Genomic DNA, 25,638 nt, shown 5'->3' with positions numbered 1-25,638 from the left:
ATTCAATTATTTATTCCTTTCACTCATAGCCTAGTTTTAGTGTACATCGCAAAATATTTGCCAACAAATTATCTTTCTTCACAGTTAAAGAATCATTGGTCTAAATGATTTTCAGCCTCAGAAATAAACTTTATGAAACCCAGAGTGGGCATTCGTTGATTGATCGATATTTGATATCGCCTAATCTTACAATGCTCTAAAATTACACTAATCTGTACCATTCAGCCAACTGTACATACAAAAAAATATTATGTCAATTTTTATAAGCATTTTGAAAAGGACATGAAAGAACCTGCCTAATTCTCTTGACTGGTATGAGTAATTATACCCAAGTTTGGAGCGCTCAAAAGAAATGACACAGATGCTAAGGTTAAAATTAGCTTTCTCTCTCTGCAGAATAGCACCTATTGACTCAGCTGCCTTTGAGCAGAAAGATGGGGGGAAGGTGTTGAACTCAATGCAAGAACTAAATCCATGACTCATGAGTTGAGAAGAACATATGCACCCCTGGGTTATATCAGGTGAAAGCCACGCCACTCCTTACACTTTGGATAGGAAGTCAGACCTTTTGAACTGAGTATCTTCAAAATTGCTCTCTATCCCAGAGGACCTTTACTATATCAGACTTCGGATGAAGGAGATCTGACAGGTGTTACATTCTGAATGACCCATTCCTTCCCTATGGTACATCTGTTTCAGACAGGCTTGCTGATAATTTTGCTCTGTTTAGTCCCAGTAGTCGGGCTGTTGCCTCCTTCCGGTGTGATTGTAATAAGTCACTTAGACTCTCTAAGTTTCAGATCCCTTAACTGGGAAAAGAAAACTAGAGGACAGGGTTGGACAACCCTCTTTGGTGCTCACCAGCATTTTTCCTTCCTTTTGCCCCTACACTCAGGACAAGCTCCTCCCGTGCAGTGTCTATATAGTATCTCCATGCACTCAGGGTATAAAGCCCACAGAATAGAGTTACAACTGTGGGTTCAAGTCCTGCTTTTCCATCTCCTAGCTTCTTAGCTTCTATAAGTGTGCAACTTCAGACAAGTAATTTACTCACTTAAGTCTCAATCTCTTCATCTAAAAAGCATTACCCATAGGATCAGATTTGTGATTATAGAATAAAGCTGTCATTAAAAATCTAACAAAGTGCCATCACAGAGAATCCTTCCAACTGTGAATCAGCTCTAGGCCCATCATGTCTGCATTTCTGTCTCAGGTCTGCCGACGACCCTGGTTTCTCAAGTCTAGGTGCTTCTTTATCCTGTTGTCAAATACCAGTCCTTAGGGGCTGGAGAGATAACGTAGAAGTGAAGGCATTTGCCTTGCCTATGACCAACCCATTTCAATCCCTAGCAAAGCCAGGAGTAACCCCTAAGTACAGAGTCAAGAATAAACACTGAGTGCTGAGTTTACTATTTTATTCAATAAAAACGAAAGCTAAATAAATATCAGTTCTTACTGATTATATTTTGGTCTCTCCCTACTGACTTCCTCTATTGACTGTAGCCCACTACTTGCTACCTACCTTTGACCCCAGCATTTCAAAGGCCCTTCTCTGAGTCCTAGAGAAGCCTTAATTTCCTGACCTTTTAGAGGGTAGATCTATTCCACCCATCAACCTCCATTCATCCCAGGTCCTGGGGCAGGCCCATCCTCCAGGCTTCCTCACTCTCTATTGACAACTACCTGAATCTACCATTCCCCACAACCCCCACCTTGCCCCTGTTCACTGCAGGACTAGACCAGAATTATTGGCCCCAGATGCCTGCATCCCAATTCTGACCAGACTTGCATAGGCAAGAATTGAGGACAGGGCCCAGCCTGAGATTGGTACTTCACCATGCACCATGGTATAAGAATAACAATGCCAGATTGCAGACAGGTGTCATAAAAACCATTCTATCTAGAAGTTGTTCTTAATGGTGCCTCTGCGTGAAGCTTCTGTTGACATTTCTCTTCCCACCAAATCACCTGTATTTCTCCCCATTATTTCCTTCAACCCATTCCACTAGAATCTCAGCCCCACATAAAAGGCAATAAGGTCACCATTGCCCATGAGCAGACCCATACTTAGTTTTGGTCACACCTATGGGGAAGTGGGAAGTCTAGGGGATACCTCCTACAAGCAACCTTCTAGTGGCCTGCCTCCCTCACAACCATGGTTTTTCCAGGCCCCCCAGGTACCAGCCAGCCAAGTCAGGACTAATTGTAAGAGATCTTTGGGGGGAAGTAGGTGTGGGAAGTGTTTGCTTTTAGTAAAATCATGGTGATTTTTCTACAGGCCTTCACGCAAAAGCAGGATAATGTTCTTTAGCATTGTCTGCCCCCTTAAGCCACTCTTCCAAATGAATAGGCACCTTGGCTTGGAATCTGAATAAGAGAAGCCTGCAATCAGACTCCAAATCTCTATCATCAGAGACTGAGTTCCAATCAAAGAAGTTCATGGATCCTCAGCTCATCTGTGAGCATTCACTCATTCAGTCAAAAATATCCACTGTGTACCTACAATACACTGGGCTGGACTTAACACTGGTGCTGAGAAAAGAATGAGCGTGACAAGATCTCTGACTTCATGGGTTTGGCATCTATCACTATCTTTCCTCTGTGCCTAACCATAGACCTCTCTCTTACCCATCAGCTGTTAGAAGCCCACCAAGATAAATCTACACAATGGAATACTGTGCAGCTGTTAGAAAAGATGGAGCCATAAAATTTGCATATAAGTGGATTAATGTGGAGAGTATCATGCTAAGTGAAATGAGTCAGAGAGGGACAGACACAGGAAGGCTGCACTCATTTGTGGAATATAAAGTAACAAAATGGGAGACTAACACCCAAGGATAGTAGAGATAAGAAACAGGATTGCTCCACAGCTTGGAAGCCAGCCTCACATCTGAGGGAAAAGGCAGCTCAGATAGAAAAGAGACCACCAAGTAAAGGATGCTTGGAGGAACCACTCAGGATGGAAGATGTTTGCTAAAGTAGACTATAGACTGAACATGATGGCCACTTAATACCTTTATTGCAGAACACAATACCCTAAAGGAGAGAGTATAAAAGGGAATGCCCTGCCACAGAGGCTGGGGGAGGGGGCAGAATGGATTGTGGGGGGGGGGGGCTACTAAAAACATTGGTGGTGGAGAATGGGCACTGGTGGAGGGACGGGTACTCAATCATTCTAGGAATGAACTATAAGCATGAGAGTTTCTATGTCTGTAACTGTATCTCATGGTGATTCATTAAAAAAATTTTTTTAAACAAAGAAGCCCACCAAAGACCTCTCAGAATTCACACAGACTCATGGAAACAATGAGGATTCCGGGTCGAAGAGAGTACAGTGGGAAGGGCGCTTGTCTTCCATGTGGCTGACTCAGGTTTAATTCCCAGCACCACCTATGGTCCCCAGGAGTGGCCACTGAATGCAGAGCCAGGAGCAGTTCCCCAAGCACCACAAGTGTGGGCCCCAACAACCTCCACAGAAGGAGGAGGAGGAGAAGGAGGAGGAGGAGGAGGAGGAGGAGGAGGAGAAGGAGAAGGAGGAGGAGGAGAAGGAGAAGGAGGAGGAGGAGGAGGAGGAGGAGGAGGAGGAGGAGGAGGAGGAGGAGGAGGAGGAGGAGAAGGAGAAGGAGAAGGAGAAGGAGAAGAAGAAGAAGAAGAAGAAGAAGAAGAAGAAGAAGAAGAAGAAGAAGAAGAAGAAGAAGAAGAAGAAGAAGAAGAAGAAGAGGAGGAGGAGGAGGAGGAGGAGGAGAAGGAGGAGGAGGAGGAGGAGGAGGAGGAGGAGGAGAAGGAGGAGGAGGAGGAGAATGAGACTCCTGTCAAATGTCAGACTTGACAGTTTTTAAACTATGATTTGGTGACATTACTCTATCATTCCAAGCAAGGGCCTGGAGAATCAAACTTAATTTTTCTTTCAATTATGTTCTACATTTCCAATGAAGGGAAATGCAGGACATAATTGGTTTGTCCTTGTTTTTTCCACAAGGACAATTCAATTTCTAATCCACTCTTACTCCCATGTAAGGCTGTGAGAGAATTCCCTTGCAAGGCAATCTCCTAGACAAAGTTCCCTAAGGACTGAACTCATTTTTTTTTCTTCTCTTAAATGGTTACAAGTAAAGATTAAACGGAACAAGTTCCAACTTTGCAAATAGTTTGGCACTCGAAAGACCAACTAAGTCTGTGTGTATGTGTTGGCTACATTTTTGCTTCTTATGGATTTAGCAACTGCCTAATAAAATGAGGTTTTCACATTCAGGGCCCTCAGTGTTTCATAAAAGATAGTCCTTGCCTTAAGTCCGTGTTATGCTGCAGGCAGCTTCTGTCGGGATTCACCTCCTCAGGAACCGTCCAGAAGAGATGCTTTTATTCCCAAAGGGCAGATCAGTGAGAGGGTACTTTCCAATCGCTAACCCAGACGCTACTTAAACAAATGTTGGAAGCCGAGGAAGCCAAGAGAGTTATAAAGGAATGCCAGCCACGCAGTGAGAATCAAATGCTGTAGGCAAATCTAAGCATCTGACTAGGGGATGACAGTTCCTAAGACTGAAATTTCTACCCAGAGCCTGTCTCCTGGGTTACAGGCTATTTTAAGAGAAGAGTCCTTTTTCCCAGGCTTATCGATTGTTCATATGGTTGAACTCCACATGTAAGTCAACTGTGCTCCAGATACCAGTAAGAAAACAGTAAAAACAACGCCACATAAAGGCTTTTTTTGTTTTGTTTTAAGCTGTCTTTTGACATAGCTGACACAAGCTCTCAGTTTGACATTATAAGCTATCTTTTGTTTTCTAATGGTAGTTTGCCAGGTTACTGTATATTTAGATTTCAGAACTATTTGTAAGATTTTTTTTTCTTTTTTTGGGTCTCACCTGGCGATTCTCAGGGATTACTCCTGGCTCTGCACTCAGGAATTACCCCTAGCGGTGCTTGGGGGATCATATGGGATGCTGGGAATCGAACCCAGGTTGACCGTGTGCAAGGCAAATGCCCTAACCACTGTGCTATTGCTCCAGCCCCGAATACTTGGGTTTTTGGTGGGGAGGAGTTTTTTTTATTTGTTTGGGGGCCATAACTGCCTGTTAGAGGTCACTCCTAGCAGTGCTTAAGAGTTCATTTATGGCTCTAGTATTTTATTTTATTTTTTTTTTATTAGTGAAAAACCATGAGGTACAGTTATAGGCTTACAAATTTTGTGCTTGGGTTTCAGTTATACAATGATCAAGTGCCCATCCCTCCACCAGTGCCCGTCATCCATCCCCACGGGTCCCAGCATCCCCCCCCAACCCTCATCCCCCCCCCCCTCCCCGTCCCATCCTGCCTCTGTGGCAGGGTATTCCCCCTTGTTCTCTCTCTCTTCTTTTGGGTACTGTGTTTTGCAAGAGAGGCTTTGAGTGGCAATCATGTTTGGTCTATCGACTACTTTTAGCATGCTTCTCCCACCCTGAGAGGGCCCTCACAACACCCTTCATTTGGTACTCTCTTCTCTATCTGAGCTTCCTTTTCACCTAGAGCCTGTGGCTGGCCTTCCATTCATGGAGCAAAATTCCTGGTACTAATCTCAGCCATTCCTGGGTGTTAATCTCCCTTTTTGTTGCTTTATGTTCCCCAGATGAATGCAATCTTTCTGTGTCTATCCTGCTCTTTCTGACTCATTTCGCTTAACATGATACTTTCCATGTAGTACCACATGTATGTAAATTTCATAACTTCATCTTTTCTAACAGCTACATAGTACTCCATTGTGTAAATGATGTACCAAAGTTTCTTTAACCAGTCATCTGTTCTTGGGCACTCAGGTTTTTTCCAGATTCTGGCTATTGTAAAGAGTGCTGCAATGAACAAACAATTGCAGATGTCACTTCGACTATACCTTTTTGCATCTCTGGGATATATTCCCAGGAGTGCTATAGCTGGGTCAAATGGCAGATCAAATTCTAATTTTTTGAGAGTCGTCCATACTGTTTTCCAAAAGGGTTGGACCAGCCGGCATTCCCACCAGCAGTGAAGGAGGGTCCCTTTCTCGCCACATCCGCGCCAGCACCGGTTGCTTTTGTTCTTGTGGATGTGGGCCAGTCTCTGTGGTGTGAAATGATATCTCATTGTGGTTTTGATCTGCATCTCTCTGATGATTAGTGATGTAGAGCATTTTCTCATGTGCATTTTTGCCAGTCGAATTTCTTCTTTGCGAAAGTTTCTGTTCATTTCCTCGCCCCATTTTTTGATGGGGTTGGGTGATTTCTTCTTGTGGAGTTTAACCAGTACCTTGTATATCCTTGATATCAACCCCTTGTCGGATGTGTACTTGGTGAATATCCTTTCCCATTCTGTAGGCTGTCTTTGTATTTTGGTCAATGTTTCTTTTGAGGTGCAGAAGCTTCTTAGTTTAAGATAGTCCCATTTGTCTATCTCTGTTTTCACTTGCTTGGCTAGTGGCGTGACATCTTTGAAGATACCATTAGCTTCAATATCATGGAGAGTTTTGCCGACTTTGTCTTCAATAAACATTATGGATTCTGGTCTGATGTTGAGGTCATAAATCCATTTTGATCTTACTTTTGTGCATGGTGTTAGGCAGAGATCTGAGCCCACTTTTTTGCATGTAGCCGTCCAATTTTGCCAGCACAGTTTATTGAAGAGGCTTTCCCTGCTCCATTTCACTTTTCTTGCCCCCTTATCAAAAATTAGATGATTATATGTTTGGGAGGAAATGTCAGTATATTCAACTCTGTTCCATTGGTCTGCAGCTCTGCTTTTGTTCCAGTACCATGCTGTTTTAATTATTACTGCCTTGTAGTAGAGTTTGAAGTTAGGGAGGTTGATTCCTTCCATTTTCTTTTTCCCAAGAATTGCTTTAGCTATTCGTGGGGGCTTATTGTTCCATATAAATTTCAGGAGTGTTTGCTCCATTTCTTTGAAGAATGTCATGGGTATCCTTATAGGGATTGCATTGAATTTGTACAGTGCTTTGGGAAGTATTGCCATTTTGATGATGTTGATTCTCCCCATCCATGAACAGGGGATATTTTTCCATTTCCTCGTGTCCTCTTTTATTTCCTGAAGTAGCGTTTTGTAGTTTTCTTTGTACAGGTCCTTTACTTCCTTAGTTAAGCTGATTCCTAGATACTTGATTTTCTGGGGCACAATTGTGAATGGGATTGTTTTCTTGATGTCACTTGCTTCTCTTTCACTATTTGCATATAGGAATGCCATGGATTTTTGGGTATTGATTTTATAGCCTGCCACTTTACTATACAAGCCTATTGTTTCTAGGAGTTTCTTGGTAGAGGTTTTAGGGTTCTCTAAGTATAGTATCATGTCATCTGCGAATAGTGAGAGCTTAATTTCTTCTTTCCCTATCTGGATGCCCTTAATATCTTTTTCTTGCCTAATCGCTATTGCAAGTACTTCCAGTACTATATTGAACAGTAGTGGAGAGAGTGGGCATCCTTGTCTCGTCCCTGACCTTAGGGGAAAGGGTCTCAGTTTTTCCCCATTGAGGATGATGTTTGCTGTAGGTTTGTGGTAGATGGCTTTAACTATATTGAGGAAAGTCCCCTCTATCCCCATTTTGGCAAGGGTTTTCATCATGAATGGGTGCTGGATCTTGTCAAAAGCTTTCTCTGCGTCTATTGATATGATCATATGATTTTTATCTTTTCTTTTGTTGATATGATGGATTATGTTGATTGATTTCCGAATGTTGAACCATCCTTGCATCCCTGGGATGAATCCCACTTGGTCATGATGTATGATCTTTTTGATGAGTTGTTGTATTCTATTGGCTAGTATTTTGTTGAGAATCTTCGCATCCGTGTTCATCAGGGATATTGGCCTGTAGTTTTCTTTTCTTGTGGTGTTTTTGTTTCCTTTTGGTATTAGAGAGATATGGGCTTCATAGAAGCTGTTTGGGAGAGTTTCTGTTTTTTCAATTTCCTGGAAAAGCTTGAGAAGAATTGGCAATAGGTCCTCTTTAAATGTTTGGAAAAATTCGCTAGTAAATCCGTCTGGGCCTGGGCTTTTGTTTTTGGGAAGACTTTTGATTACAGTTTCAATTTCCTTGATGTGAATAGGTCTATTCAGGTACTCTATATCTTCTTGATTCAGCTTTGGGAGATGGTAGGAATCCAGGAATTTATCCATTTCTTCCAGGTTCTCGTGTTTCGTGGCATAGAGACTTTCAAAGTAGTCTCTGATAATCTCTTGAATTTCTTTAGTTTCTGTTGTGATATCCCCATTCTTATTTCTGATTCGATTTATTAGGGTTCTCTCTCTCTGTTTCTTTGTGAGTGTTGCTAGTGGTTTATCTATCTTATTTATTTTCTCGAAGAACCAGCTCTTGGTTTCATTGATCTTTCGGATTGTTTCTTTGTTTTCCATGTTGTTGATTTCTGCTCTAAGTTTTATGATCTCTTTCCTTCTGCCTGATTTAGGCTCTTTCTGTTGATCCTTTTCTAAGGTCTTGAGCTGTGAGGTCAAATTGTTTATGTGCATCATTTCTATCAACTTAAGATAGGCTTGCAGAGCTATAAATTTTCCCCTTAATACAGCTTTCGCTGCATCCCATAAGTTCTGGTAGTTTGTGTCTTCATTCTCATTTGTTTCCAGGTATCTTTTGATTTCATCCTTGACTTCATTCCTGACCCACTCATTGTTCAGCATCGAGTTGTTTAATTTCCAGGTGTTTGATTTGGTTCTCCGTGTCTGTGTGTGATTCACTTCTATCCTCAGTGCATCATGGTCTGAAAAGATGGCTGATACTATTTCTATCTTCTTGATTCTGTTGAGGTATGTTTTGTGTTCTAGCACATGGTCTATTTTGGAAAATGTTCCGTACACGCTGGAGAAGAATGTGTATTCTTTCTTTTTGGGGTGTAAAGCCCTGTATAAGTCCATAAGCCCTTTCTCTTCTATTACTTCTTTCAAAGCCAATAATTCCTTGCTGGGTTTTGTTCTTGTTGATCTATCCAGAGGTGATAAGGCGATGTTGAAGTCTCCAAGTACTATTGTGTTTGTAGTGATGTCCTCCTTAAAATCTGTTAGCAGTTGTTTTAAATATTTAGCTGTTCCCTCATTAGGTGTGTATACATTTAAGTGTGATTTCTTCCTGTTGTACGTATCCCTTGATGAAGAGAAAATAGCCTTCACTGTCCCTTCTAATCTTTTTCAAGGTGAAATTAATGTTGTCAGATACTAGTGTGGCCACCCCAGCTTTTTTGAGGGAGTTGTGTGCTTGCAGGATTGTTTTCCATCCTTTGACTTTGAGTCTGTGTTTGCTCTGGCTGTTGAGGTGAGTTTCTTGTAGGCAGCAGAATGTTGGGTTCTGTCTCTGTATCCATTTTGCCACTCTGTGTCTCTTAACTGGTGAATTTAGACCGTTGACATTGAGAGAGAGAATGGTTATGGGGTTTTGTGTCATCTTTCTGTGCGGGTGTGTTGTGGTTGTAGGGTTTGTCTTTTCTTATAGTAGCCCCTTTAGGCCTTGCTTTAGGTTTGGTTTTGAGTCTATGAAGTTCCTGAGCTGCTGTTTGTCTATAAAATAGTGTACTGTTCCTTCGATTTTGAGGGAGAGTTTAGCCGGGTAGAGTATTCTTGGGGAAGCATTCATTTCCGTGAGTTTTTTGACTATATCTCGCCACTGCCTTCGGGCTTGTAGGGTTTCCTCTGATAGGTCTGCTGTGAATCTAAGGGATGCTCCTTTGTATGTGATTTCCTTCTTTGCTCTTGCTGCTTGCAGTATTGTGTCTCTATCGGCAGTATCGATCATTCTAACTATGATATGTCTTGGAGTGTTTTTGTTGGGGTCTCTTTTAGCTGGCACCCTTCGGGCTCCTTGAACCTGAATGGCTGCATTGTGCAGCTCTGGGAAGTTTTCAGCAATGATTTGTTTGACGATGTTTTTTTCATTGGGATTGTTTCCCTGAGGTTCAGGTAGTCCCATGATTCTAATATTGTTCCTCTTGGAATCATCTGCTAGGACTCTGATTCTCTGTAGAGCCGTTTTGAGGTCCCTTGCCACTGTTTGTTGTTGCGTGTTGGCTTGTTGCAGCTGATCTTCCAGCTCACTGATTCTCTCTTCAGCTGTGGTCATTCTATTTTTAAGAGAAGAAACTGAGTTTCTCATTTTATCTATGGAATCTTTTAATCGTGACATTTCTGCCCTCATTTCTTCTCGTAATTTGTCGATTTTTTCTGTGGTGTTACTGGCTGTCTGTCTGACTGTTTCATTGAGTTGATTGAACATCTTGATGACTTCGTATCTGAGTTCTATGTCAGAGAGGTCCCTTAGGTGAGCTGTATTGACAGAATGGTCTAGATTGTTTTCGTTGTTCTCCCCTTGTGTTGGAGATTTTCTTTGTTTCTTCATATTGCTGAGTAGGTTGGGTTACTAGATTCCTTGGGGACTAGGTTCCTTAGTATGGGAAAACAACCTGCGGCCCCACCGGAAATTAAGCCACGCCCACTTTGAGGCCACGCCCACTTTTGAGGAGGCCATGCCTCTACAGAACCCTGGGTTTGGGATGAGATGGGCGCCGCGGTCAGGAGTGAAGAGGGCAGGGCAGACGCTCAAAACTGCTTCTCTTCAGGCATCTCGGGGGACACCTGGGGTCCTGCAGGGAAAGATGGAGGTCCCAGGGTCGCGAGCCGGCAGCTGTGCTGACCTGGAATTAAGATGAGATGGGCGCCGCGGTCAGGTCAGGAGTGAAGAGGGCAGGGCAGACGCTCAAAACTGCTTCTCTTCAGGCATCTCGGGGGACACCTGGGGTCCTGGAATTAAGATGAGATGGGCGCCGTGGTCAAGTCAGGAGTGAAGAGGGCAGGCCAGACGCTCAAAACTGCTTCTCTTCAGGCATCTCGGGGGACACCTGGGGTCTGTTACTCCTTTATCAGGACACGACACTCCTTGAGAGCTTTTTGTCTTCTTCTAAAAGTTTGAAAACCACCAAAGCAGTTCACAACGTGGCTTTACCTTAACGTCTTCTCTCAGGCACCTTCTCTTCCATCTAACAAATCATTGTTTCTCCCTCCATTATTGCTCATCGCTTCTTGTCATTTGTATCTTTCATTTGTTCATGACGTCCTGTGGATCTTTGTCCAGCTCATGACTTGAGAGCCCTTCTCTCGTACTAACAGCTCTGACTCTGAGATGTCACTATTAGTATTATCAATTCTATTTCAGGAGATAGGATATGTTACAAATCCAACCTTGGCCTACCAGTCAAGCTATATTAGTGTTTCTCAAGAAGTCTAAAAAATGACCAGGAACTAGATAGAGCTGGTCAATTTCAGCCTGTGAACCCTACCTCATCATTTGGCTCCAAACTATAGCAGAGCAGTAGGGCGTTTGCCTTGCACGTAGCCAACCTCTAGTATTTTAACCAATGCTATCTCTTCAGTCTGAATGTGCTGTTTCTAATGTACATCATTTAAAAGTTCTAAGTGAATAGCCCAGAAAGATGGTATGGGAGTTAAGACATTTACCTTACATCCCATCAACCCTAGTTTCATTCTATGGCCCTAAACATAGTTCCCTGAGCACCCTCAGGAGTAAGCCCTGAGCAGAGTTACTTGTGCCCCTGCCAAAAAAAGTTCATATGAAGGTAATTGTCAACTTTATTAAGAAATACTGCTTTGTATCCACCATCTAGTATAAAATAAGACCACAGAACATGTATACACAAAAAATATTCATTTTACAACTTACTCTGAACTCCAGACACATAGAAACATACACTAGATTTTCAGCCTGAAAAACAACATGACGCTGGGCTATGCTCTGACTCTGAGAGATGCCATGCTTAAGAAGAGCACCAATCAACAGTGCCCCTTTCCCCTAGAAGCCAGACCAGCATATGCTAAATGGCACCAATTTTGAGTTTCCTTAAACTCTCTGGGTATTAGGTTGTTGTCCACCTACATGAAGGAACGTTCTCAGACCTGTGAAATCCACTGATGTGTTTGCCGTAAAGATATTTCTGGGGTTAAAGAAATAGTTGAGGTGGTGGAATACATGTCTTGCATGCTGACTGCACACATCTCCCAATGTGGGCCCCTAAGAAGAATAAAAAAAAAATGCTACAGAGAAAATTGTGCATTATCCTATACAGTGTCAGTTTTCCCTGCAATAGGGGGTAGGGAGGGGGCCACACCCAGAGATGCCTGAGGGTTACTTCTGGCTCTGCACTCAGGAATTACTCCTGGTGGTGCTCAGGAGACCAGATGGGATGCCAGGGATTGAATCCGGGTTGGCTGCACATAAGACAAGTGGCCTCCCTGCTGTATAATTGCTCTGGCTCCTTTTGTGTGTGTGTGTGTGTGTGTGTGTGTGTGTGTGTGTGTGTGTGTGTGTGTGTGTTGGGGGGGGGTCCACACTGGGCTGTGCTCATGGCTGTGCTCATGAGGGCTTATTCATGACTCTGTGCTCAGGCTTTACTCCTAGTAATGCTCAGGAGATCGTATGCATTTTTTTTCTTTTATGAAAAGGGACTCCCATGCAGTACTCAGGAGTTACTCTCTGTGATATTTAAGCAAATGAACATGATGAGTCAATTTTAGAGCCCAGGCGTGCTGGAGATCACCGGGATGCAGGGTATTCAAACTCAAGTGCATGTGTCCCTAGCTACTCAGCTAACTACCTGACAAGCCCCCCACCCCAATTTTAATACAAAGGAGAGTCCTCAGATTAATTGGGATAAGTTAAAAACAAAATATACACCATTTCTAGGAAGTTATTACTATATGCCTTAAAATAAAGATAATTTTCCCTCAGAGGCAAAATCTAAAGAAACAAAGCAAACGATTAGTCTATCCTTCAAGCAAACAGACCCTGAGCCCTGATCAATAGAACTGTGAACTGAGATGCGAGGAGAGAGAGCAGTGGTGGACCTTGAGTAGCAGCCCTGCAAGTGTAGAACAATAGTACAGGACGGTGAACTAGGAGGCCTTGATGAAAAGTGATTAATAAACAACTGCAATGGCTTCAGACTAAGAGGCAGCGCTCTAATGAGTATGAAGGGATGCTCCATCATACCTAGGTGTAACTGCACAGATTGGCTGACCACACACTGGTGCTGGTCTTGAAGAACATCCCTATCTTATTCCTGACACTGGACACTCCCTCAGCATCTGAAGACACACGCAGCAAAACAGCAGCCGGTAGGTAGCTCTGCCTCTGCTGTGAGCTCTCGCTGCCGCCAGCCGACCCTGTGCTCACTGCACTCTCTGCTCTCCCGTGCACTCCTCCAGAAATCTGTTTTTTTCCTACCTAGGTGATTTCTTTTACTCTCTATCCCCACCCCCAGCACCAGTCAACCCACTCCAATTAGCAGTAGAGAATTCTGAGAAATTGCACTGTCAATGTTTTTAGATATGTTCTTTTTTCTCTTCTTGTTATATTTTGGATAGCACCCAACTATTTATACTGTTCTTTCCTACGCATACATGATAATTTCTAAATTACCAATCAGGCATAGAAAAAGATGAAAAGAATAACAAGGGGATGAGAGCAATAGTACAGAGGTTAAGGAACATGCCTTGCAGCCAACCCCAGTCAGATCCCCAGCAACACATGGTCCCTGAGCAGAGCACCACTGGGTGTGGCCTACAGGTCTACAGGCTCCTTCAAGGTGACCTGGGTAACTGCAGGCAACTCAGGGCCAAGTAGCATTGCATCCTTAGGCCCTTGCATTGAACCGCTGGATCAGCTGACCAAGAACCTCAGGGAGTGGAGGGGCCCTCTGGCCTCCTCTTATTTGATAGACCGAATAATAATAATAAAGCAATCATAATCTCAGAGTAACCTGTTGTTTGAAATACTGATTATGGATCACATTTTTGGTTTGTTTTGGATGTGTGTGTGTGTGGGGGGAGGGGTACACACTTGACCGGCTGTACTATCTCTCTTGGATCCCACTTATGGACCACACTTGACCACTGGGTAACAGAAACTGCAGTGAGGAAAAGCACAGATAAGGGGACAATAGTCTAATCAATGACTGTCATGTGGATGCATGACAGTCCTATTTGGGTTATTCTTTTAGCACCATGTCAGCATTTATTTGTTCTGAGGAGTATTATTTGTAACTCTAAGATCACAAGTTACAGGACAGAAAATATCATTATTAAGTGTACTAGGCACACACACACATGCAAACCTGGTCAGATGACGGTGGAAAGAGGAGTTTTGCTCTCACATTCGCCCGGGTTCAAACACCACTCTCTTTCCATCTCTACGATTACAAGCTAGTTCCCCACTTATGAGAGTCTCAGCTCCATTGTCAAGAATAGAGGCTTGAAATGAGAACGTAATTCAGCCAAGCATTCAAAATGCCAGAACATCATGAATATTCATCAAATGGTGTTAGTTCCTGACCCTCTGGTCCCCCAACTTTCGTTACTCTATGAAACTAAAAGAAAGACTATGAAGAATGAGAGTCTAAGAGTAGAGCAGCACCAATTGACACCATCTGTTTGCACTGCTGCTTTCCAGGAAAAACTCTCCTCATGGTCCCAAGACAATTGCAGTAGTTCTAGGCATCACATCCCTAAGAAGGACCATCTCCTACTGAGGAGGGTGAAATGGGGAGAGTACTTCTCTTAGAAGCAAGGAAGCCTTTCTCAGAAGCCCCCAGCATTCCTCCTTCTAATGACTCACAGGTCATCATTGCCCACACCTGATGCAGACATCATTCTAGGTCAGAGAGACTGGAAAAAAGAGACAGCACTTCCCAAAATTATAGTCCAAGGAGCATCATGGGAGAAGCAATGCTGTCTCTCTGCTAGTGGGACGGAGGAAGCGATGGATGTTGGAGCATGTAACTGACTGTTGTGTCTGCTACTCTCTCTTGCATAAATTCTGAAAGGAGAGATAGGCTAACCCTCTGGGCAATGTGGGCTGGGAACGTGATAAAGTACACAGGTGACTTGTCCAGGGCACTCTTAATTGGGACAAAGGGGCCTCTTGACATAAAGAGGAGAGAGAAGTAACAGTAGACCGGCATGACCTACTTCATGGTTCTGTCTAGAGCAATTTCTGCCAGAGCATAAACTGGGCCGGTGCAGAACACTTTCTAGTCTGCACCCGGTGGGAATGAATGGGCGGCCTTGTTTAAGACAAACACATATGTCTTTGGAGAGGACTATGGGACTTCAGGCCACGCAATTAGGGACAACATAGGTCCCTGATTCTTCACTAAAGCAATGGCTAACTACCATTGATCACCTACCCTGTCTCCCTCCCTAAAAATTCTCCCAAAGAAAATAAAAGGCATAGATGACACAAGTCGTTTGGGCAAATGTAAGCACTGCTGGAGGAGTAAAATGTCAAAGAAGTCAAGAGCAATGTCAAACCTCACGGAAAGGCCTCAGGAAGGTGGGGCAGAATGCACCTTAAAGTCAAGTCTCAGCAAACCTGGAACAGAGGTGGCTGAGGGCACGGTGCAGACGGGTGCCTTGAACTGGGAGTAATTCCAATAGCTTAGGATTTGGGTAAGAGCAGAGGGATGAGGAGAATGGGAAGTCTGGGGGCTGGGAGATGAGGCTGACAAGAAGAAGAATCTGGACAAGCACAAACATGCTCTGCTGGGAGAATGAGAACTTATTTGGGCAGGGAGGCCACTACTATCGGCATTTAGTTTCATGTGTAAGGCCTGGGAGGTGGCAGGACGGGGTCATGATTAAGTTTGCAATGGGCCATGTTAGGAGTTGCCTGGCCCTGATTATCACCTTTTTTTTTTTCTTTTCCTGTTTGGAGGCCTTTTATGAACTTAACCAGTTAACCAGGTGTATGGAGTGACACATTCTCTCCTGCAACTTTGACAAGAATCCCATTAGCAGCCCAGCCAGAAAGACACAGCCAAAGACAGCTGTGAAGGCAGGGATGGTGAGTGGAAAGGAGAGACGTTTGGAAGGCAGACTGCGGCCTAGTCCAGTCACCAATGAGCACATTATTTTATCTTAGAACCTTAGTTGTTTTATCTGAAGAATGGGGCATAAAACTTACTTACCCTATAGGATTCCTATAATAAGACACCTCCTGGTACAAAAATAGCCTTCAAAAATACTCTTTTACCTCTCCTCCTTTTGTTTAGCAAAATGACTAGAGTGAAATTTTCTGCCTGATCTTACACAGTAATGCCATGTGGCAACTTCAAATTTTTCTTTTACAGCCACCCAAAGCAAGAGAGGAAAATTGTCCTTCTAGACTAAAAGCTGAAATTTAGAAAGAGAAAACCCTAAAATTCTTAATCCAACTTTGGAATGTTTACTTTTAAATTGTTTTGTATAAAGAAATTCACTGTTTTCCATGACGGAAATACTTTGTATTTTCCTCATGAGCTTTAGTTTGTTGTATTTTTTAGCCTCTGAATTAAATTCATTACCAATAATTGAGAGTAGGGAAGGCAGCACACAGAGAGCAGGTGGACAGCGAGTGTCAGGGAATGAGATGGTCACAGGGAGCAGGTGGACACTGGGTGTAAGGGAATAAGAAGGCCACATTCAGGGTCAGCATTGGACTTTTCTAGAAGGCTACGACTACTTTCCTTCAACCACCCCTGGGCATGCAGAGGTGGACAGCTCCTCTGACACCTGAGGGTGTCCCCGAGACTGGGAGGTGGAACTTGATAAAGGGAGCGGGCATGGGGAAATGCATCTATTTCAAATCTTGCCTTTCAATTCCAAAAAGGAAAAAAAAAAATCTCACTTATTGTCCAACCAAAGGGCTGACTTCACAGTTCTCCCAGGAGGAAAAGATACCTGGATTCTTGGGAAAGAAAAGAAAACCCTGGGCAGAAGGACAAACACAAATCGCCTTTTGTCGCAGGGAGGCGCGCGTGGGTGGCTGCGGGTGCGGGCAGCTGCGTGCGGGGCCGGGCGGCGGGCGCGAGCGGTGCGCGCCGGTGGCCGCGGGAACCGGCCGTGTGCGGAGCCGGGTAGCGCGCCCGTGTGCGCGGGCGCGTCGGCGCGTGCGGGCGGAGCCGGGTGTGCGCGGGGGGGCGGCGCGGACGCCGCTGCTGTGCGGGGAGCCCCGGGACCCCCAGCCGGCCCCGCCCCGCCGCCCCCTCCCCGCGCCGTGTCTGCGGCCCAACCGAGCGCGGGCGCTCTGCGGCAGACGGGCAGGCGTGCCGGCTGGCCGCGGCCATGTGCAAGATGTCCTTCAAGGTGAGTGCGGGCGCGCGCCGTGGCCTTCGCCCCGGGCGGTGCATCCCCGAGTCCCAGCGTCGCCCGGGAAACGGCGGGCGGGGGCGGGAAGAAGCGGGGCTCCGCGCTGCGGCCGGCCCTCCCCCTGATCCTCGGCACCCTCGTACCCGCAATTCCTGCTGCACCGCCGCCTCTGCCTCCTCCCCAAAGCACTCGGTGGGCCTTGAGGCGCGAGTGTCCAGCAGGCAATGAAGGGAGCCAGGATGGATGACCAGGCTTCAGTGTTCAGAGGAGTTTATTCAAGTCATTCCCCTTGAGGGTACCGCTCGGACGGTGCTTGACTTGCACATGGCCAACCGGGTTCAATTCCCAGCACCCCATGTGGTCCCCTGAGCACCGCGAGGAGTAATTCCTGACTGTGGAGCCCCGAGTAAGCCCTGAGCACTGCGAGTGTAAAAGTCATTCCCTCTGAGCCCACGTTTTAGGAAGAAAGCGAAGTTAGCCGACCTGTCCTGATTGAAAAGTCTTTGAATAGAGTAATAGGGACAGTGTCTTGAGCCCTTTAGAATGTGCCTGACGGAGAACCGTGGGCATCACGTGTGTGTTCTGACTCACCAGCAGAACCTGGAGATGGTGCTTATTTGGTTTGTTCTTCCCCTCGCTGGCACTTTTCTTTTTTTAAACAAGAAAACGAAAACTTGCAGATGCCCTGCCGTCTTCCTGAACTACTAAGTGCGTGGTGTTAAAATGGGAAGCTGAGTGTGTGTGATCCATGCCGGGCGGCAGCTGATGAGGGCAGCTGTGTCCGTGGTGCCGTTGGGGTTATTTAGAAGGTCTCTAGCTAACCATTTGGAGAAGGGACACCAATGAGAGGGTTCCAGGGCCATCCTGTTAAGTGTTACCAGGCCACTGTCTCTGTGTGAAGGACGAAAGGAAGGACGGAAGCTGACAAATTTCAGATGACTTCAAGTTTTTTATCTACAGAATTCAGGGACTGCTGAGTTGAGGAATGCCAGAGAAATAAAGAGAAAACAGTTTGGAACATAAGAAGTTGAAGGCCAGCTGGGAGTCCAAGTAGGGATGCTGACTAAGTGCTAAGATGGAGCCCTGGAGGGTGGTCCAGGAAGAAGAGAAAGGTGAAGTTCAGGAATGAGCATTGTTGCCTGTCACTGAATCCAGGGGAATAAATGTGATTGCCCAGTGAGGTTACGCAAAAGTGGAAAATAGGAGGACTTTAAGGACAAAATATTTTTATTTCTTGGCTTTGGTTTGGGGCCACTCCCAGCAGTGCTCAGGGATTACTCCTGGCTCTGCATTCAGGGATGACTCCTGGCAGTGCTCAGGGGACCATATTAAGGGTCCAGGATTTTATCCGGGTCAGCTGCATGCAAGGTAAGTGCTCTGCCTTCTGTCCTGTCTGTCTGGCCCCTGTTAAGTGATTTTTAAAAATGTTTCATTGTAACACCATGAATTACAACGTTGTTCAGAATACAGTTGTTTTAGGCATTCAGTATTCCAATACCAAGTCTACCACCAGTATGACCTTCCCTCCACAAATGTCCCAATTTCAACCCCACCCTCAAGCCTTCCCCCTGGCAGTTGCAAATTTACTTTATATTGCTTACTACAACAAAAAACGGCAAATGAATTATCAAAAATGGATAAATAAAAGTCAATTTGTGATCAATGTTATACTTCCCAATTGGTATTACCAAAGTCATTGGAAGACAAATCTTGCAAGGCAGTATTGGAGTGAGCAGACTCAGACTGGGCCCACGGGGCCTGGGAGAGCGCTCGGCAAAGAGCACTGTGTGCCTGGTCCGCCAGTACCACTGTGCCCCACAGCCCTGGTGACCCTAAATCCCATAGGACAGAGCAACATTGCATCACTGGCCAGAGAACAGACCGTGAGGCCCACATAGCAGCCCTTATAAAAAAAAAAAGAGAGAAGTCCAGGGGCTGGAGCAATAGTCCAGTGGGTCAGGTGTTCTTGCCAAACACAGGTTCAATCCCTAGCACCCCATAAGTCCTTCAGACCTGCCAGGAGTGATCTCTGAGCACTGCTGGGTGTGACCCAAACCATGACTTCCCCACCCCCTACAAAAAAAGCAATCCATTGAAAAATCCGGAGGCATGTGAGATAAACCAGAATTATGTGCTGTCACTAGAACCAAGGCTCTCTGGCTGTCCACTGAAGACAGAGCCGGGTTCAAGAGTCAGCCTGGCAGCCATAGTCAGCTCCAAGCAGTGCATTTCAACCCTTCCTGACTGATCTTGTTTCCTTCCTGTGGCCTCCAGTACTGATTGCTGTTCCCTCCAGTCTCATACTGTGCCACCTCCATTTGCCCAATTTTCACCTGTGGCCCTTTAGAATATCCTGGTGGTCCTTGGGGGACCTCCCGGCCCCCGGTTGAGAAACACTGGCTTAACGTGCCTTGCTCACAGCTGTAGAGCCTAGGCATCCAAGATCAGGTGCCAGTGGACTTGGTGTCTGGTGCCTTTTACCAGATTTGTGAACAGTGACCTTCTCTTTGTACCCAGCCTGGGAGAAAGAGGAAGCTCTAGTGTTGTTTTTTTTTTTTTTTTGGCATTTTGGGTCACACCTGGCAATGCTCAGGGGTTACTCCTGGCTTTGCACTCAGGAATTACTCCTGGTGGTGCTCAGGGAACCATTTGGGATGCTGGGAATCAAATCCGGGTTGGCCGTGTGCTAGGCAAATGCCCTATCTGCTGTGCTATCACTCCAGCCCCGTGTCCCTTTCTTATAAGAGCAATAATCTCATAGTATGGGTTATGGCCTCATATCCTCATTTAACCTAACTGCCCCCAAAGGGTGTTGCCTCTCAATAACATCATATTGGGAGTTAGGCCTTCCACATATGAAGTAAACCAGGAGTGGGGAACAGAAGACTTCAGTCCCTTACATAAATGATCCAGTCTATGGAATATCATTCAGCCCCAAAAAAGAATGACACAGGGATGTTCACTACAACCTGAATAACCTTGAAAACACATTCATTGAATGATACCACAAAGACCACCTAATACAAACTATTTCTCTGAAATGTTCAGAACTCCACGGAGACTGAAAACAAATCAGTGGGTGCCAGAGACTGGAGCTGAGGAAGGCAAGGAGGAGTGATTGTTTATAGGTAAAGGTTTCTTTTAAGGGGTGATAAAACTATTCTGGAAAAGCTGGTGATGGTGGTATGACATCCAGAGAACAATAAAGAAGACCATGTGTGCTTTAAAACTGCATTTCTCAACCTTGACCCCACCATGGCCTACTTCTAGCTGATTTCCTTCCTGTGGTTCTCCTGCCCTAACTCTGGTCTCATGTCATGGACCCCCATTTACATAATATTCACTTTGGCCCCTTTGGTATATCTTGGAACCCCACTTGTGGCCATATGGCCCCAGCTGAGAAACACTGCCATAAAAAGATGAATTTTATAAAGTTATATCTCAATTAAAGTTTTTGAACCGAGGCTAAGCAGAGAAGGCCTAGGGTGTACAACCAAGTGCTCAGGAGCAGAGGTGAGTGCTCAGTGTAGAGTAGAGGAAAACCTCCTCCACTCAGGCAAGAAGAAAAGTGGTGAGGTTGAGTTTATATACTGTTGTCTTGTAAAGTAAAGGCCAGGACCGGGTTGAAATTTAGGCTGGAGAGAAAGGAAGGTGCTAGATTTTCAGTCCAGACAGAATGATCCAGAGTCAGCAATTCCCTTGAGTGAGGCAGAGAGGTATTGAGGGACCTGACTATTGAAGGAGCAGTGATTATTTTGCCGAATGGGTGGGTACCAGCAGGAAGAGAAGAAGGAGGGCCAATGAGGAGGCCAGGCCCCATTTCCATCCTAGGACTAATAAGGGGAAGGCACAGTCTCTGCTGAGCTGGGTGCTACAGAGACGGGCAGAGCTCCATGAAAGGTTAATGAGGAAGAGGGGCTCCTTTCCCATCAAGGGAGACTGCAGGCCAGACATGATTGGTGGCTCCATATGCTGGAGCATAGGCTTTGCATGCAACAAGCCCCAGTTTACACCTCTGCACCAACAAACAGTCTCTCAGGCACCACCAGAAGCGATCCCGGAGCTCTGAGCTAGGACTTTCTCTGAGCATCACCAGGTCTGGTGCCCTCCCACAACAATAAAAGATCAGCAGGAAGGCCCAAAGGGAAGGAGAGCAGAGCACACACAGACACACAGCAGTGAACTAAGCCTGTGTTAGTTCTAGCTAACATCGGAGCAAGCACATCTCAATGTACCCACAGTCATTAATGATTTTTAGGTGCCGGGGAAATGGCTCAAAAGGCTGGAGCACAGGCTTTGTATATGGGAGTCCTGGGTTCAGTCTATGGCACCACATAATTGCCTCCTCTTCCCTCCAGCACCACTGGGTTGGGCCCAAAAATAGAGAGAAAGAGAGAGAGAAAGAGGTTTTATTGTATGCTTTAGAAGGATTTTTTTTATAATGCTGCATTCTAAATTGCTTAGCCATGAGTAATATTTGATTTCCATTTCCCATCATTTTTCTGCAGCTGTCATCTATCATAATTCTTGTATAGAATAAAAATCAGACCTACAAATTATTTCTCTGTGTCATCAATATTTTGTGAATACTAAAATTTAGCAATTAATAAAGTTGACAGAATAATACACTTTGTGGATATTATATATTTATTAACTTTGATCTTTGGAGTCTTAAATTTACTTATTTATTTGTTTTGTTCTTTTGTCTGGGCACACCCGGCAGTGCCCAGGGCTTTCTCCTGGCCCTATGCTTAGGGATCACGCCTGGCTAACTCAGGGACCATTTAAGGTGCCAGGGATCGAAGCCACATGCAAGGCGAACGCCCTATCTGCGTACTATTATTTCTCTAGCCCCTACCTTGTTTATTTTCATTGGTCTCCGAAAGACTCCCAGACCCTGGGTCCCCAAAGCTTTGTTTGAAAAGCCCAGCGATGGGCCAATTCCATGGTAGAGTAACAGTCCAGCCCATTCTTGGTGACTCAGAGGCCACATACAGCATATTTGCTTTGAGCTGCCCAGACCCGGGCATGTACTTTTTTGCCATTCTCCATTATGTTGTCACCAGTCACTTCTCACTGGTACTGATTTGCCTTTAGTAAACTTCCTCTTTCAAAATTGTCAGTCCTTAATTGATTCTCCGGGGGGAAATGAAGCACACGTGCAACTTGTTTTTCTAGTTAAAGCAAACTCCAAAGCTCAGGCCTGAGCCTCTTTGTAGAATAAAGTTCATAGGTTTCTCGAGGCTATTTTAGCTACTCAGCACTTGACCCACACAGTCATGGGGCTATGGCTCAGGGGTAGCCCCGCACGTGTGAATCTCTGAATTCAGTCCTCAGCACCTCATCTCCTTCTCCCAGCTGTGCCTGTAGCCCGGGTGCCCCCCCCCCCCCCCCCGCACTCCCTTCTGGGTGTGACTCCTAAAAAGTTAGAGGCATCATTGTCTTTCTTGAGCATGTTTGACCCTGAAAAATAATGCCTCTCCATCCCAATTCTATTTTAATGGTAGAAGCTCCACATGCCTTCGTCAGGCAGATGTATAGAAAACCAAATGCTTCCTCCTTGTTCTCAAAGTACATAAATGAGAGCGTCATTGACTCCAGCTTGCCACCTTACCTGGAGGGAGTCCCAGGAAACGAAATTAGCGAAGTCATTTCTATTTTTTTTCACAACTTTATTGAGAGATATAGTTTATGCATTTAAAGCGCTCATTTCAGTGGCTTTTAGTCTCTCTATGGGACTGTGCCAATCGTCAGTGCAATCAGCTGTGGAATGTTAGTCACTTCCACAAGGAATCAGGCACTCACCAACGGCCACTCTGACTTCCCAGCTTTTGAGAACGCATCATCCACTTCCTGTCTCTGTAGATCTGTGTGTCCTGCACATAATGGCCACTTTGAACGTGGTGTTGAGTGCCAAGTTTGAAAAGGCTGGTGCTACATGGGCTGTCTCTAAGCCGCTGTCTTGGGAAAACTTCCTGCTTCTTGTCAGCCCTTCCCTAACACTTAGGAAATATAACAGTGCTGACAACATCAGGACTAAACTTCTGTTTTCTGTGGGAACTCCAGTGCTGTGCAGGGGCCAGATTGGGACCACACTGGGCAGTGCTGGCACCGAGCCTCGCCTGTTGCGGCCCCATGAGCAACACCCCCAGCCTGAAGTTGCTTTAATGTTCTTGAAGCACTGTGAAAACTTCGGCTCCACTGCACCAAGAGGGACAATGAATTAGACGTTGTTGTCTGGCCAGCATTGTTTAATTAGACACTGTGTAATTAAATCGGAAACACACCAAGAGCATCCTCTGTACAAGGATTCTCAATCCGTCAGTTCCTTATTTAATGTGACCCCAGACATTGGAAAAACTCATTACAGAGCAAAGCTAATATTCTCTCAATTAGATCAGTAAACATACCAATACAATAATAATCGAAGCTCACATTTTTCTAAATCTATCTGATTTGTATTTTGGAGGGTTTGAGGCCATACCTGGTGGCAGGAGGAGGCTGTTTCCAGCAGTGCTGGGGGTCTGTGCAGGAGCTGGTATGGACCCGGGGCTGCCACCTTCAAGGCAAGCACCTTAGCCCCTGCACTCTCTCCAACCTCTAAATCCATTTTGAAAGCAATGGTTTCGTTCTCTCTACCCTGTCAGAGACCTTCAGGGCTCCTGTGCTAGGGACTAGAGATATGGGGTCAGTGGTAGAACGTGTGCTTTGCATGTCTTAAGCCTTGGGTTTGATCCCTGGCACTCCTCTCAAAACAAAAAAGTCAATAGTAAAATAATTAGAATCCCAGTTCTGTACAAGTAGCAATTCACCAGCTGTGCTTCTGCTCTCATTACTTCCTGTACTTAATTTCTGGTCTTGTGTTTATGAACATCATTAGAGCCAAAATTCTGGCAGTAAAAAAGAAAAAGAGAGAAGAAGAAAATAAAGTCTAGCTGTACATTTATTATAATGAGACTTTCATACAGGCCGTTTCACACGCACCTCAACCTCCAGACCTGGGTGTGAACCTTGGCTCTGTCTTCCTAGTGCTGTGGCCTGGAGTCATTGACATCTGCGCTTTGGTGTCCTTGCCTTGAAAATGGAACTAAGGGGCCAGAGAGAGTAAGGCTTAAGCTATTTTCCTTGCATGCACCTGATTCGGGTTCAATCTCCAGGACTGCATATCATCTCTGAGCCCCACAGGCATGATCACACCACAGCTGGGTACACCCACACACACACACATCACCCCAAAAAATACCTTCCTCTTGGAGTTCTTTTTAATTTTTTGAATTACAGTGAGATACACAGTTACAAGGTTGTTGATGATTGTGTTTCAGCATATAATGTTCCAACACCTGTCCCTTCACCAGTGTACAACTTCCCACCATCCCACCACCAATGTCCCCAGTTTCCCTCCCACACCCTATACCCCCACCTGCCTCTGTGGCAGGCATTCATTCTCTCTCTCTCTTTCTCTCTCTCTCTCTTTCTCTCTCTCTCTCTCTCTCTCTCTCTCTCTCTCTCTCTCTCTCTCTCAAGAATTCTGTTGGTTTAAGTTCTACCTGGCAGTGCTCAGGAATCACTCCTGATGGGCTTGGGGACCTATGCGGTGCTGAGGGTGAAAGTGAGGCAAACACCCACTATACTACCTCTCCAACCCTCCTTTAAAGGCTGATGGGCTGCCCCAGGAGGATTTCATCCCACAGTTCTGTGCATCTTGGGGATCCAGGCAGTGGCAGATGTGCAGACCCCAGAGGAAGGAATGTTGTGAGGGCTTACAATCTGCAGGCTTGCAGGGCAGAGACCCGTCGTCGTCACTACGGAATCCTCCTGACCTCCCACACACATCCTTGCCCCCAGACTGCCCACTTTGGCACCTTAAATTTCTCTGTTCTGTCCGATTCTTCCATCCTAATAACATCACCCTCGCTCAGAGGACCTACCTGTGCAGTAGTCTCCTTGTAGGCACCCACTCCAAGGGGCTCTGAGCCTCAATGCCCTCTGAGTACCATTACCGATTCTGTCTTTCTGGATGTGATGTCTCCTCCCGCTTCAAACCCCAGCTGACCATGCCCATTGCGTGCCCAAGCCAGGCCCAGACTCCAGAGCACAGCCCAGCACCTGCCTCCTTCCCTGCAGGCTCTTCCCCGCCCTCCCCTCCAGGCCCTCTCTCCTTCCTCCAGGGTAGAAGGTTCCTGGAACGCTGGTTCCTTGTTTCACATGCCCCCAACTGGCAGGGGTACTCTAACCTCGACCCTGACTTATCTTTCCAAATCTGTCTCAAGCAAATCTTCTGAGGTTCAGAAGAAAGGACAGAAAAAGTAAACATGTGGCCAATTTAGATCCATCCCTGGCACCCATAGTCCCCCAAGTGTTGCTGGATGCAGGCCCCACACACTCCAGGATGGCCCAGGTGATCCCTGCACCCAGGAGTCTGGGCAGCATCCCACATCCCGGGACCCTTACTACCACCCCACCACCATCTGCTTCAGATTG

General features: G+C 45.5%; 1 protein-coding gene across 1 annotated transcript in view; it reads left to right on the top strand.

The window, feature by feature from the left end:
* Positions 1–17,020: 17,020 nt before the first annotated feature.
* The window catches only part of ANKRD29 (ankyrin repeat domain 29), a 54,503-nt gene continuing 45,885 nt past the window's right edge, over positions 17,021–25,638 (top strand). The window contains exon 1 of the mRNA XM_056138156.1: positions 17,021–17,154. Within this exon, the coding sequence (XP_055994131.1) occupies positions 17,134–17,154 (21 nt within the window). The 5' untranslated portion in view covers positions 17,021–17,133. The remainder of the gene's footprint in view (positions 17,155–25,638) is intronic.

Source organism: Sorex fumeus, unplaced genomic scaffold (genome assembly GCF_029834395.1).
Source record: "Sorex fumeus unplaced genomic scaffold, SorFum_2.1 ptg000128l, whole genome shotgun sequence".
Lineage (NCBI taxonomy): Eukaryota > Metazoa > Chordata > Mammalia > Eulipotyphla > Soricidae > Sorex > Sorex fumeus.
Note: the sequence above shows the minus strand (reverse complement) of the source record. Positions and strands in the feature narration are given on the sequence as shown.